Source organism: Euprymna scolopes, chromosome 40 (assembly GCF_053919585.1).
Source record: "Euprymna scolopes isolate OS-2025 chromosome 40, ASM5391958v1, whole genome shotgun sequence".
Classification (NCBI taxonomy): Eukaryota; Metazoa; Mollusca; class Cephalopoda; order Sepiida; family Sepiolidae; genus Euprymna; species Euprymna scolopes.
Genome location: NC_136521.1, coordinates 8,581,862 through 8,597,286, shown reverse-complemented (window position 1 = coordinate 8,597,286; position 15,425 = coordinate 8,581,862). Strand labels below are relative to the sequence as shown.

The 15,425-nt window shown below is 38.5% G+C and overlaps 1 protein-coding gene across 1 annotated transcript; it reads right to left on the bottom strand.

Moving 5' to 3' along the window:
- Positions 1-1,620: 1,620 nt before the first annotated feature.
- Positions 1,621-14,963, bottom strand: LOC145265359 (uncharacterized). The gene is made up of 2 exons (XM_080121143.1): positions 14,639-14,963; positions 1,621-3,967 (listed from the first exon to the last, which is right to left on the bottom strand). Exon 2 carries the CDS (start codon positions 3,951-3,953, stop codon positions 3,174-3,176), a length of 780 nt encoding a protein of 259 aa, XP_079977269.1. The 5' UTR covers positions 3,954-3,967; positions 14,639-14,963; the 3' UTR covers positions 1,621-3,173.
- Between the last annotated feature and the right edge of the window lie 462 nt (positions 14,964-15,425).

Genomic DNA, 15,425 nt, shown 5'->3' with positions numbered 1-15,425 from the left:
TAGTATTGTAGTAATCATTAGTATTGGGGGTTTCGATACAATCCTGACATTGCTACAAATATAATTTGCTGATTCTTTCGGTACCCTGATGAGAAGAATATATATATATATATATATTTTTTTTTACAAGGGGGTAATCATTTATCAAGGGCCGAGGGCCACTCAGGGATAAGGGTTATTGCCTGTACAGTAATCAATGAGATGGTATTGTAGTAATCATTAGTATTAGGGGTTTTGATAGAGTGTCTTACTTAAGGGGGCGGTTTGTCAGGAGTTTGTTTATGTTGGACATGAAGACGTCCTAGTTGTAGTCAGGTGGGAAACAGGCAAGCGGCAGAGAGTTCCACTGGCATGCAGTTCTAAGAAAGAAGCTTTGCTCATGGAATCTACGTTTGGATTTAGGCACAGATAAAGAGTAGGGAAAATTATTGATAGTAGTTTCAGTCAGACGGGTGTTTCTCGTGAAAGATTGGCGAGGGGGGACGAGAGATTGCAGCTCAGACAAGCGCCTTTTGGTCAGGATCAAAGTGTAGTATCTGTTCTTTAGATGCTGCACTTCCATTTCTTGTTCTCTTTTGGTGAATGAGCAGTCCTTCACGACTGAGACATTTTTTTATTTTTGTACCTTTTCTCCACGTAAAAAAACGACCCTGGTGTCTAACTCTGTCCCGTGGGGAGGCATAGTAAATAGGAACAATGTCTACTTTGTCTTCTTATTTTATTGAACCCCGGGCCCAAAGGTCCGGGTGGGTTGTATGGCATCCCAAGAGAGTAGTTGGGGATTGGTCCATGCCACGTAGAGAAGTCTTCAGTCCAAGATGCAGAAAGAAAGAGAGTTGCCATGGTTTAACCTTTACACACGTCATCTCTTGTTCAGATTGCCAGAGAGATGGTATCTGATTGGACAAGCCAGAAAGGAAGTTGACTACTATAACCAATCAACTATGATCTACCTAAAAGAGCCCCTGGGGCATACCCAAGAGTTATTGCGAAGTATAGACAAACAAAATTATATAGAAATCAGTTAGTTACAACTTTTCAAAAAGTTTTATAAAAATCCAAGGCATCAGTTTTTTTTAGCCATTTTAACCCAAAAGGCAACCCTAGGGGGAAAACCGGAGTTTCCCGGAAAATCCGTTCTGTTACTTTTTTACTCATATCATGTTTAATGTTTGTGAAAAAAATTTTTAAATCCCAAGGCGTAGTTATTGAAAAAAGTGCAGACGGACGAACAGACAAGGGTGAATTTACAGGTCCACCTTCCTTTTGTCAGGGGACCAAAAAAAATCGACAAGACATTCTTTGTAAAAAATATTTATTTTCTCACTGCATCCGAAAAACCAAAACAATTTTCGGTACTCCTGCAGTATTTTACCCACCGATTTCACGATCTTAGCCGAGCGTTGACATACGCTTTCGGCGTTAACGCCGACGAAAGCCAAGAATTCGGAGCTACGGTGCAAGAACGCTAAAAGTATGTGAATAGCAACAACATTACAAGGAAAAGATATTACACACACAACAAAATGGATAAAATTAATACAAAAAATTTGGATAAAATAAATCACAAACACTTACCGTAAGTTTTTTTAAAGTAAAATAAATTTATTTTGTTGAATATTTTTTTTTTTGGTTCATTTTGTTTTCCGATAGCTTTTTTTTTGGGGGGGGGGGGGTAAGCAACAGTAATAAACACTTCAATGTTTTTTTTTTGTTTGTTTTTAACAAAACGTTATTAAACAGTAACAACAATGTTTTTTTTTTGTTTTTTTTCAGTAATGTTTGTGGGGGAGGGCAACAATTACTGTTTATCTTTAGTCCCGACTGGAAGATTTTCTACTGACTGTAGCTGAAATGAAAGGCTGTGTATTTTACTTTGAACAATAAAATAACTGAAATGAAACGCTATGTGTGTAATTTCAATGAAAATTATTCGCCTGCTGCGTGTTTGTTTGAAGCGCCCTGATTGGCTAATAGAGTATCATACCGCTGGCCATGTTCCGGCGTTTTCCGACGGATGTCGATCAACGCTCGGCTAAGATCGTGAAATCGGTGGGTAAAATACTGCAGGAGTACCCAATTTTCAAATTTTTGGTGCCCGCAAATGTAGCACATTTCATTTCTGTCAGAATTTTTTAACAACTGCCATTTTTTTTTTCTTGTGTCAAAAAAAAAAAAAAATGAGATCAATAAAAAGAGGAAGAAAAAAATAAACAATCACTTGTGGCGTTTTACCCACTGGCTCACACCCTCCTGGTTCCTGTTATCCGTCATTATTAGGGCTATGACAAGAGAATATTCTTTTCATTATTTTGACTCTCGAGTATATATCAGTTAATACCTTATATGTTTTTAGATAGAGTGATGTGGTTCTCGATTGATTAACTGTGTCAGATATATACTCTTTTTTTTTTTTTTTTTTTACACGGTGGTCACCACTTATCAAGGCCCGGAAGCCACTCAGGGATAAGGGTTATTGCAAGTACAGTACGTTAGTGTGGAGATTTAAGGAAGTGTTTACTTAAGGGGGCGGTTCATTAGGAATTTGTTAACATTGGACTTGAAGACATCCAGGTTGTAGTCAGGTGGGAAGCAGGCAGACGGAACAGAGTTCCACAGGCGTGCTGTTCTAAGAAAGAAGCTTTGTTCATGGAATCCACATTTTGATTTAGGCACAGATAAAGAGTGGGGAAAATTTTTCACAGTGGATTCAGCTAGACGGGTGTTTTTCGTGAAAGATTGGCGAGGGTGGACCAGAGATTGGAGTTCAGACGAGCACCTGCCATGGAAATAATGATAAAACAAGGATAGGCTCGCAATGTCTCTTCTGTGGGAGAGAGGTTGCAGGGTAGAGAAAAGGGCATCCCCCACTAAGCCACGATTGAAACCGATATCTTCAGACAATGCTCACCTGGAATCATAGCGACTCAGCGCCTCTATCCACTGTGCCACGGGCCTCAAAACGCAATCAAGGTTGGATTTAATTTGTCAGTTCCGTACTCGTGTTGTGTTCTTATCTGGTCTTTCATTGTCGGGTTATTACTTTATTTTTTGGGATCCTTTGAGATGACGTACTTCCTAATCTCTTATTGCGTGGTCACCTGTATTGTTAGCGACACAGTGTGCAGGAAAACTCCGTATGTTTTGAATTATGAGTCACAGGTTTTGCATGATTACTCGTCCTTTTTGGCATGTCGAAGCATGTGTTGCTTAAGACATAGTCTCCACGCATATTTCGCGCCACAGATCTGGCATTCGTATCGTTTCTCTCCCGTATGTGTTCTCATATGTTCTATTAAGGACGAATTACGTGTAAATTTTGACCCACAAACGCTACAGCTGAACGCCTTATCATTGTGTATCAACATATGTTGCTTGAGAATCGTACTCTTGGAGAACCTGGCACCACATATTACGCACTTCGAAGATTCTTCTTCTTTGTGAACCAACATGTGTTGCTTCAGACCAGAGCTTTGGACAAACTTCACACCGCATAACGAACATAGGAAGGGTTCTTTTCTGTTGTGGATTAATGTATGCTGTTTGAGATAGCTTTTCTTTGAGAACCCTAGCCCGCAAACATCACAACTGAAAGGTTTCGTATGGGAGCGCATGTGTTGTTTAAGATTCGAGGTTGTGGAAAAGTTCCGCGCACAGACTTCGCATGTGAACGGTTTCTGGCCAGAGTGCATTTTTAAGTGTTCTTTCAGGCTCGAGCTGTGGGTAAATCTTCGACCGCATTGCTCGCAACTGAACCGTTTTTCGCCGCTGTGAATGAGCATATGTTGCTTGAGGTTGGACCGTTGTGAAAATCCGGCGTTGCAAAGATCGCAATGGAATGGTCTCTCACCCGTGTGCGATCGGATATGGCGTTCGAGTATAGAGTTGCATGCAAAATCAATTCCACAGACTCTGCAATCAAACGTTCTTTTCACTTCCGTTGTGCTTTTCATTGTGAATGACCGAACTGGGGAAAAAAAAGGACAAAATAGAAAACGTATTAAAAAAAAAAAAAAAAAAAAAAAAAATTTTTTAGTAATAATTCTCAACTTATCAAAGACATAAGCCGTTGGTTGAATGAAGAAGAATATTATGAGAGGATTGAAATGAATTAAGTTACACCTGAAAAAGGTCAGAGGTTAAATTGACTGAAGCCCGAAACAATGCTATTTGGGACCATGTTTAGGGGAAAGAAGCGAGATGTTGGTTTACATTACATTTAAATTTCACCAAGTCAGTACAACCAGAAAAGCAGATAATAGGGAGGGAACGAGAAGTTAGAGAGAAGAAACTATTAGAATAGAAAGCTTTCTGGCATCAATCAGGGTACCTCTACAGTGAAGGGGTGTGATTTTGTTGCTAAACAGGTTAGTCGGGAATATATAAGTCAAGGAGGCACAAGTGCAACGAGTTCAGAGCGCATTCCATAAAAATATTTATAAAACGGACAAGATTGCAACATAGCAATGATGGGGTGGAGGTGGGACTGTGGCACAATGAAGAAGCTCCCTTTTGGGGGAGCTGAGGCTTTTGCATTAATAAACCTTATATCTAACTTGTGCTTGACTGTGCTCATGGGGAGGCAAGAAAGAAAGGAGTTATTATTGAAAAAAAAAAAACACGAGGGCTTCAGTAACTATTGTCAATCAGGTATGACCTGAGCCAAGAGTAACAGTTGTCTATATAAATAAAATGAACTCATTTTTTCCCGTCTGATTTTGACATTAATAGGATTAAAAATCAAGATATTTCATGCAAATATAATATGCACAAACGGCAGAACCATATCTGAAGTGTGTTATAGGCTTATTATTTCTCAAATTCCTCGATAATCTTAGATTTCTATACTTTTTCTGCTGAGAAGTCACGGCCAAAATCGGTTAAGATCAATGGAAGTGGTAAAATATTTTCTCTCTAATAAATTCCTCCTCCCCCTGCCACCACTTAACACCGTTTGGGGATCGTTCACAAGGAACAGTTGAGAAGAGAACACCGGTTTGGCTTCGTAGTTCTTTCATGTGAAGTTATTTAAAATCACTAAACTAAGCTGCAGTGCTCTGTGGCGTAGTGGTTAGCGTGCTGGACAATTCACATTATATTTTCACGTTCGCGCCGACCTGCCGTAGTCGTTTTTTTTTTTTTTCCTAAACAACTGGAATGGACTTTTCTTGGTGGCCGAACTGTTAACGTTGCAGGTGTTTTTTTTTTTGTTTTTTTTCACACTTTATTTTCCTACTTTTACTCATGACTCCGGGTTTGATCCTTCCTATTTACCTACTATAACATTTTTTAAAACTCCCTCCCCCGTCCAGGAAACAAACACTCGGGCAACGCCGGGTACCCCCGCTAGTTTATAATATTACACCAAGTCAGAACAAGCTGAGATACCATATTCAAAAGGTCAAACACAAAAGAACTCCTTACATCATTCGTAGACATTTATGCTGATGACACTACCATCTATGGTAACACATCTAAGACAGTAAACGACCAAGTTCTCTCTGATTCTCTCTCCTCTGGTCTTGAGCATGTGGTACAATGGGGAAAGAAGTGGCTGGTTACTTTTAATGCATCTAAAACCAAGCTTCTCTCTTTACATCATCAACGTTCTGATCCCCGTCTGGCATCAGTTGAAATGAATGGCTCTCGTCTTGAGGAGGCCTCAAGTTTTGACAAGCTTCTGGGCTTGACCGTTACCCCTGATCTTAAATGGAACAGGTACATCGAATCTGTTGCCAAAGCCGCTGGAAAAATGGTCAGATCCTTCAATCGATCCAGTAGATATCTCACTGCTGATGCAATTCTCTATTTATATAAGAGCCAGATACGTCCAAGGATGGAATACTGTTGCCACATATGGGCAGGAGCTGCTAGAAAGGACTTGAGTTCAAAATAGACTTTGTAGCCTCGTAGGAGATATCCTTTTCTCTTCCCTGCAACCTCTTTCTCACAGAAGAGATGTTGCGAGTTTGTCTCATTACTAACGATTACTTTATTGTACAATTTCTACTGTACACTCTTTAACCCTTATCCTCGACGAGTGGCCTCTTGGCCTTGATAAGTGGTGATGCCGATGTAAAAAAAAAACAAAAAAAAACTTGTCATCGAAGCCAAGAAAAACTAGACATTAAACGTTATATATGTCTCTCTTTCTTTCACTCTCTTCCAATTAAGAAAGAAGACGAGAATTTAATTATAATTGTATTATTTTCAAACAGTCGAGGCATTAGACTCTGTTAAAAGCAGATCCATAGCAGTTTGGTCTGGTTGCAAGTGCCGCCAGAGGTGGGTCGACAATCACCTAAGTTCTATATGCTCCTCCAGTGTTAAAGAAAAGAATTTTATTTCATCATCATTTCATCGTGGAAAATTAAGTTTTAAATAAAAAACAAAACAAAAAGAATAGTTTTGGGCATCGGAAAATAGGCACACGTATTTCCGATTCCAATACCCTCAAAAGTTCCGATCTTTCGATTCCCGAATAATCATCCCAACACTAATCTAAACAGTACCAATAGTGTTTGAAATTATTTTAATAGTCAAAAGCTATTTTGTTTATTAATTTAATTTAATATTTACTATATACTAGCGATGGGGGGGGCTTTGCTCTGGCGTAAAGTATGCTTAAATACTATTAAATACTTACTATTTATGCAAGCGTTCTAATCTGCAGCAACAGCATTCATTTCAGGAAAGCGGTCACGGCCATTACTACCGACGATGGGAATACCGCTCGTAACAACGCAAAGAAGACTCAAGAAGAGACCCAGGTCGGCCAGTTATAGCCGACACCGTAGCGACCCGTTAATGTTTCTATTGTATATTGTGTCTATCATGATATTGTTTATTCCCCTGGGGTACTGGGTGCTGTTTCCAGGATGTTTCTCAACCCAGGATGTTTCTCAACTAATGGTGGATGCTCTGACGAACTACAAGCCCTTGTATATCCATTTGATGAAAATACCCCCGACAAACCCAACAAGGAGCGAAGTCCCACCCCTACACAATATAGATCCCTAGATGTAAGAAAGCATTTTACTCTAATAGCTTCTTCCCGAGAACTGCAGGACTTTGGAATTCTCTTCCGGTTTCCTGCTTCCCCAACTGTACTGACATGCAGAACTTCAAGTGTAATGTGAACAGACATCTTGCTGCTAAACTCCCTACATAGTACCCCTACAACTTAGGTCCCCGATAGTAGCAAGAGAGAGAAAGAAACGTATCATTCGGGATATGCCCCTTACAACAAGTCATACTTATGTGTCATTTAACAAATGGAGTCACGTCAGTTACTCAGGCGGATAAATTCAGTTACTTTGGATCATGGATTGCATCTACAGGACGATCGTGGTGTGATTGGAGGAGTTGGGGAAAAATTTGGTTTGACACATTGCTTTACGTTGTAGCCGTGCGTTGCTTTGTGGCAAACATTTTGAAACACATTGGCACGTTGACGTGCGTGGATTGGTTGGTTGGTTGTTTTTGTTTTACGGCATATCAACCCTTTTCAGGTTATTTAATGCCGAATCCGGTGATTTTGAAGAAATTTTTTTTAATAGAATATATTTGTTTTTTGCAAGTCAGTTTCTATTTAACCCATAGTTGGGACCCTAACAGGTACTACTATTCCGGGTCAGAGTGGACCTGGGAGCAATGGCAATTAAAGGGTGGCTCCACATTCCCCAGAGCCCGCAAGCTGGGGCCTCACCATCGGATATAGTTTAAGGTCATATCCAAGACCCCCATTGAGGGACTTTTACCCTCTGCAGGGGGGCAGTCGGCGTATTCTAATGCCCCACCGACAGGGCCGGAGGTGCGTGGAAGAGAGAGAAAGAAACGTATCATTCGGGATATGCCCCTTACAACAAGTCATACCTATGTGTCATTTAACAAATGGAGTCACGTCAGTTACTCAGGCAGATAAATTCAGTTACTTTGGATCATGGATTGCATCTACAGGACGATCGTGGTGTGATATAAGATCGCGTATTGCTCAGGGTAAACAGAGTTTTCGACTATACAGTAAACAAGCATTTATTAAACTTAACTCAGTTTTATGCTCCAATACTATCACGTTCAAGACAACGCATTCTTAGAACGTGTTTGGTCTGTCGGGTTATATGCTTGCAAAAGTTGGACTATTTGCCCCCAGATTACGAAATGTGTTAATATTGCAGTAATTTTGTTTCTGAGACAAATGTTAGGGGTCATTTGAAAAGATCACATTTCTAACGAGGAAATATGCACTAGATGTGGAAGCGCTAAAGGATCGCTGATGGAAATTATCATGAAAAGACGAATGACTTTCTTAAGACATATTTACCGTCAAAGAGGCATAGATCTTTTCCTGATCTACATTAATGATCTTCCAAATCACATCCTTACATCATTTGTAGACATTTATATTGACGACACTACCATCTATGGTAGCACATCTAAGACAGTAAATGACCAAGTTCTCTCCAATTCTCTCTCCTCTGATCTTGAGCACGTAGTACAATGGGGTAAGGAGTGGCTGGTTACTTTTAATGCATCTAAAACCAAGCTTCTCTCTTTACATCATCAACATTCTGATCCACATCTGGCATCAATTGAAATGAATGGCTCTCGTCTTCAGGAGGCCTCAAGTTTTGACAAGCTTCTGGGCTTGACCATTACTCCTGATCTTAAATGGAACACGTACATCAAATCTGTTGCCAAGGCCGCTGGAAAAATGGTGGGATATTTCTATCGATCCGGTAGATATCTCACTGCTGATGCTATTCTCTATCTATATAAGAGCCAGGTACGTCCAAGAATGGAATACTGTTGCCACATCTGGGCAGGAGCTGCTAGAAAGGACTTGTCCTGCCTTGATAGAGTTCAAAGTAGACTTTGTAGCCCGTAGGAGATGTCCTTTTCTCTTCCTTGCAACCTCTATCTCACAGAAGAGATGTTGCGAGTTTGTCTCCGATGTATCGTTATTTTCATGGAAAGTGTTCGACTGAGCTTCAATCTATGGTCCCCCCTCGCCAAACTTTCACAAGAAACACCCGTCTAGCTGTAAACACTATCAATAATTCCCCCCACTCTTTATCTGTGCCTAAACCTAAACGTAGATTCCATGAACAAAGCTTCTTTCTTAGAACTGCACGCCTTTCTTTTGATCTGGATTTCCATGACGTTGGCTCAACTTGACCGGCAGCTGATGAGAACCACCTAAAAAAAAAAAAATAAATACCTCCCCGCCTTCATTATCTTCCCAAAAATAATTTTTTTGTGTGAATTTGGTATATGTGCCTCCCATTCCAAGAGACGTGGATGAGCTGAAGGCCCAAATAACAGAATGTGCTGCAGCTATTGACATTGGCAATGCTAGGACGCGTTTGACAAAAATTGGACAACCATCTTGATGTGTGTCGTGTGACTAATAATACTCACATTGAACATCTTTGAACTTTCCATTAAAAAATTGCGATTACAAGCTTTTTAAATATACCAGATGCGTTTTTATATCTTTAATAGTTTTCGAGATATTTAATGTCAAAATGTGCCCAGGACTTTTAAAAAACCCTTTTTTTTTTTTCATCTCTTTTTTGTTTGGTTTTGTTGGTTATTGCAAAAAGAAAGAAATGCACAAATAGTGCAATGGGGTCTGAAATTTGAGCTTCATTTTCAGTTTGGGAAAAATTAGGTCACGCATTTTTCAGATTTCAGTTTGGTCTGCAAGGATCCGGTACGACTAAGAGATAGCTTGCAGGTCTGTGAAGAAAGCTGCACCCTCCAATGAAAATGAGGAAATCATATTCTTGAAATCCCCGATGTGCTGACCTGTTGGCGCGCGTTTCCCGTGTGGGAAATTTGTCTGTCATTTTCCCCGTGTGTGGATGGCTCAGGGTTTGTCAAGCACCTAGCGATTGCATTAACCAAGGGAAGGGCACGCCTGTGGAATTCTCTTCCGCTTGCCTGTTTCCCACCTGAGTACAACTTGGATGTCTTCAAGTCCAACATAAACAAATTCCTGATTAATCGCCCCCTTAAGTAAGACACTTTATCAAATCTCCAATACTAACTATTACTACGATACTATCCCATTGATTACTGTACACACAATAACCCTTATCCCCGAGTGGCCTTCGGGCCTTGATAAGTGATGATCTCCATGTAAAAAAAAAAGGGATGCAATCATAAGATCAAAGACCACTCTTTCAGTTGCATAGTAGATGTGAGTTCCGTAGCTACAAGAGGCAAGCAGAAATGTTATTAGAGATGCGTGTTGACTGACCAACGATGCCAGGCATATAAATTTAGTAGCACTTAGTTGAGGGGAGGAGGGAGTCAACTTGGCCCTTCAGTGGGAGGCCATGACATTACACTTGGTCACTGATTCAGCGTGCGTGCACCGGTGGATTTCTGACACCCTGATTGGGAAGGCACGGGTGAATACAAGGGCTGCTGACAAGATGATATCCAGATGACGCTTGAGGACCCTGCAATCATTCGTGTGCGAATTGACTATCGATGTGATGTTCGTACAGTCTTGTCAGAAATGCGCCGATCGCCTCACCAGAGTATCATGCAGGTGGCTGGATCTGCTAAAGGAAGGAAAGCCGGGGCTTGAAAGCTGCGTAGCAGTGGGAGGACAACCAAACCAACATCAGGTAGTTAATGTCCATTGTTAACTTAAAACAACAAAACAGAAATTCTTCAGAATTTGGGGTACACACATAAAAATAAGTTAGGTAGAAGAGTAACTTATGATGACTATACTAATAAATGCCTAAAAAAAATTGGTAAAATTTTAGAAAAAGCGTGAACTCGAATTAGAAAAAAATATATTTTTCTTGCAGATTTCTGTGTTTATTTTTAATTTTTACACGGTGGTCACCACTTATCAAGACACTCAGGGATATGGGTTATTGCAAGTATAGTATGTTAGTGTGGAGATTTAATGAAGTGTTTACTTAAGGGGGCAGTTCATTAGGAATTTGTTAACGTTGGACTTGAAGACATCCAGGTTGTAGTCAGGTGGGAAGCAGGCAGACGGAACAGAGTTCCACAGGCGTGCAGTTCTAAGAAAGAAGCTTTGTTCATGGAATCTACATTTTGATTTAGGCACAGATAAAGAGTGGGGAAAATTTTTCACAGTGGATTCAGCTAGACGGGTGTTTTTCGTGAAAGATTGGCTAGGGGGGACCAGAGATTGGAGTTCAGACGAGCACCTGCCATGGAAATAACGATAAAACAAGGATAGGCTTGCAACGTCTCTTCTGTGAGAGAGAGGTTGCTGGGTAGAGAAAAGGGCATCTCCCACTAAGCCACGAAGTCTATTTCGTACTCTGTCAAGGCTGTTTTTAGCAGCTCCTGCCCAGATATGGCAGCAGTATTCCATCCTTCCATTGGTGTGCTAAAAAAGAATCTGAAAACCGTATCAGTCGCAAATTAATAGCTTCGGAGATATTAATATTTTTCCAATGGATTATTTTCTTTATAAAATCAGCGTAAATGGTGTAAGTCAGTTGATTATGCATGTGCACAGACCGAAGATAAATCACATTTATTTTTTTTTTAAATTAGCATTTTATTAGTTTCCACAACACATCGTTGTATTTGTTCACGTAATATATTTTGATCTACTAGTTTGAGTTCAAACTTTTTCTAAAATAATACCAAAAAATTGAGGTACTTATGCACTTTTTTATTTTTTTTAGTTTTTTTACACATGTATCACCACATTATCAAGGCGAAGAGACCACTCAAGGATAAGGATTAAAGAGTGTACAGTAGAAATTGGAAAACAGTAATCATTAGTAATGAAAAATTCGGTAAATTTGTTAACTTATATGGAACGGCTCATCAAGAACTTGTTTACGTTAGACTTGAAGACAACCATATTGTAGTCAGCTGGAAAGCAGGAAAACGGAAGACAATTCCACAGGCGTGCGGTTCTAAGAAAGAAGCCTTGTTCATGGAATCTACGTTTAGGTTTAGGCACAGATAAAGAGCAGGGGGAATTATTGATAGTGTTTACAGCTAGACGAGTGTTTCTTGTGAAAGTTTGGCGAGGGGGGGACCATAGATTGAAGCTCAGTCGAACACTTTCCATGAAAATAACGATACAGCTGAGACAGGCTCGCAACATCTCTTCTGTGAGATAGAGGTTGCAGGGAAGAGAAAAGGACATCCCCTACGAGGCTACAAAGTCTATTTTGAACTCAAGGCAGGACAAGTTCTTTCTAGCTGCTCCTGCCCAGATGTGGCAACAGTATTCCATCCTTGGACCTACCTGGCTCTTATATAGATAGAGAATTGCATCAGCAGTGAGATATCTACTGGATCGATAGAAAGATCCCACCATTTTTCCAGCGGCCCTGCCAACAGATTTTATGAACGTGTTCCATTTAAGATCAGGAGTAATTGTCAAGCCCAGAAGCTTGAGGTCTCCTGAAGACGAGAGCCATTCATTTCAGTTGATGCCAGATGGGGATCAAAGTGTTGCTTATGTTACTGTGCTAAAATAATAAGGTGGTTTTGTTTTGCCATACACATAGATCCGAAAAAGTTGTCAAAAAAACCCCAAATATATAACAAATAAATGTTACCAAAGGCAAGATAAGTTTTTAGTGTTTTTATTTAATGTAAAATGTTTATCCAGCTTGAAAAACATCCAGTGTTTTGTCAGTATATCTGAAAAAGACAAATGGCGGTGCGCTCGCTGTTGAATAAATTAGGTTTGGGGAAATGAGTTCAAACCAAAACATTATACAAAATACTTTAGAAACTCAATATATGTTACCATGACATGGGCTGAAAAAACAAATTTAATGACTTTGAAGAAAGAGGTTCACTTTCTCGTTATAACGTTCTACTCGGGGGTGCACTCTCGTATAGGTCCGCCAAAAAGGGTAATTTTCGGTGCCTGTTTAGATTGGCACTTATGGTGTCAATTAAAAGTAAAGAAAATGCAAAAAAAAAAAAAAAAAAGTCTTTAACAAATATACAAAATACTGTTAAAATTAGGCACTGCCAAAAATGGCCGCAAAATCAAGTTGTTGTTGTTTTTTAAAACTAAATTACATTTATTAAAATCCATTATTTCTGAGTAACTTTTTTTTTTCCAGAAAGATAAAACCCTGAATTTTATCATATAGAAAACAGAATAATGTAAAACTTTTTCTACTATTTTTAATTAAATTTTAAATGTTAAATTTTCCCAAAAAGTTAACAATTGACATTTTTTTGTCTTGCACAAAAAACGTGCTAAATATTTAAAAAAAAAAGTTTTTGAAATAATTAATTTATTTATTTATTGTCTAACTAAGATTTAGGATGATTTTCTAAGAGAATATGCAAAAATATTATAATATAAGTACCTGAATTTCAAATAATTCCACTTATTCATATAGGTAACCAGATATCTAGCGTCGATCTAGAGTTTATATCGACTCTGTTTACGTTTTGCGTTTGATAAGAAGAAAACTATGGAAGACCAAACAGGCCAAAAAAACTTATTTTTCAGTGACGAAAATTTCAATGTATTATTAAGCTGAGGCTGGCCAGTACCAGATGGGTGACCATTTGTATGAGTTTGGTTTTTAATGTGTATGTGTGTGGGGGCCAGGCTCCCGAAAATGGGGGAGGGGCAATTTAAAGCAGAATAAAAAAAAATTATTTCAGCGAGTTTGGTCCACCGTAGTCGAAAGGCGGCAAACGTTTTCAAACAGGATCGAAAAAAATTATGCTATTTTTAACACAAAGGTCACAATATTTATCGAATTTTTTTTTTTTTTTGTATCGATTATTCAAAGCATGCCCTGTTTAATAATGGTCATGCATTATTCGGCTCGCTAAAAAAAATTGTTAATTTATTTATCAAAAATTTTAAAATGGCTTTTTTCGTATAAATATTAAAAAAAATTTTTTTTTTGTTTTGCTTAACTTAAATTAATTATTTTACTTAACATATTCACCGAATTTCACACTTCAAAACTCAAAAGCGGGATAATTAAACACAATCGAAGTTCTGATATTTAGACGTCAAAATAAGGTATGCAAACAAGTTTTTTTTTTAATCTATAATTCTGTCCCTTACAACAACACAATATGTTTTTTTCAGTTTCAGATGATTATTTTAAGCATATTTGTTCCCACTTCAAAACAAGGGGGGGGGTTGTAAGCAATATATATATATATATATAAATATCGTTTATGAAAAATAAGTAACTGTTATACAGTTCATTCTTCTAATAATCGCTGAAAATTTCGTATTGATCGGATAATTACCTGATTTTTGGTAGATTTTTAAAAAGACGGTCCGTCAAAAAGTACTGACCTGCCCCCCTAGTTTTGGCGGTGCCTAATCCCACCGAATATATGTCAGTCTATGTCACGGTATATTGAGCGAGTTTTTAACCGTATTTTTTCTAGTTTTTTTATTTATACCCCCATTTCCCAAACTTACCGTGTCAAAGAGATAGTCGGTCGCCATTTTAAATTTTCCAATACATCGGTAAACACTGTATGTTTTTAGAGCTGAATAAGCATGTTACATTAAATAAAAACACTAAAAAATTATCCAGTTAGGTAGAAAAGTTATAAGTGGAGTGAGGGCGGGGGGGGGGGGTCGTTTAGATCCGCCAATAAAATATTAACAGCTTACCTTTACAAATATTTTTCTTTTCAAAATTAACTCAACAAATTTAAAAAAAAAACAAAAAAAAGCAAGATTTAAAAGGAAAAAATTATACACGTTTTTTCTGAACAATAAATATTTCCATTCTTTCTTCCTTATTTATTTTTTTTTTTTTTGTTTAAACTATAAATTTCATTAAAAAATGTGTTTTTAGAAACATTGGGGGGGGGAGTAATTGTTTCTCTTAAGATTAAAATTCTATGAAGACAATAAAATAGAAATAAAATAATGTGTACGACGATCTAAAAACGACCACAACATTTACACCGGAAACGGTGACAGAAACAATGACGGTGTTAAGCCAGAATCAGTCCCGTTTGTAAAAAAATACCTGCTTTTTTAAGGGGGACTTACAAAATCGATACAGATGAAGAATACGGACCGTACTGCTGAGCTGATGAGGCTATTATTTAGAAACTAATTCTTAACATGCAGAGGGGACGGCGTTTTGTAACTATTGTGTAATTGGTTAATTTTTATGACGTGCCCCAGCAGCGTATTATAAACACTTCTAACTACCCATGTTAAGAACGGCTTTCGGAATACCCCCCAACCTCTCCATGTTAAGAACGGCTTTCGAGCTTGGGGGATGTTTATTCTGAAATCCGCTCTTAACATGGGGAGGTTGGAGTATTTAATAATACGCTGGGGCACGTCATAAAAATTAACCGTGTAATTTAAATCTAACAATTAACAATTTCGCACTTTGCATATGGGATTTCAGTAATTGTTGGCTCGGGATTGACGGCAGCTG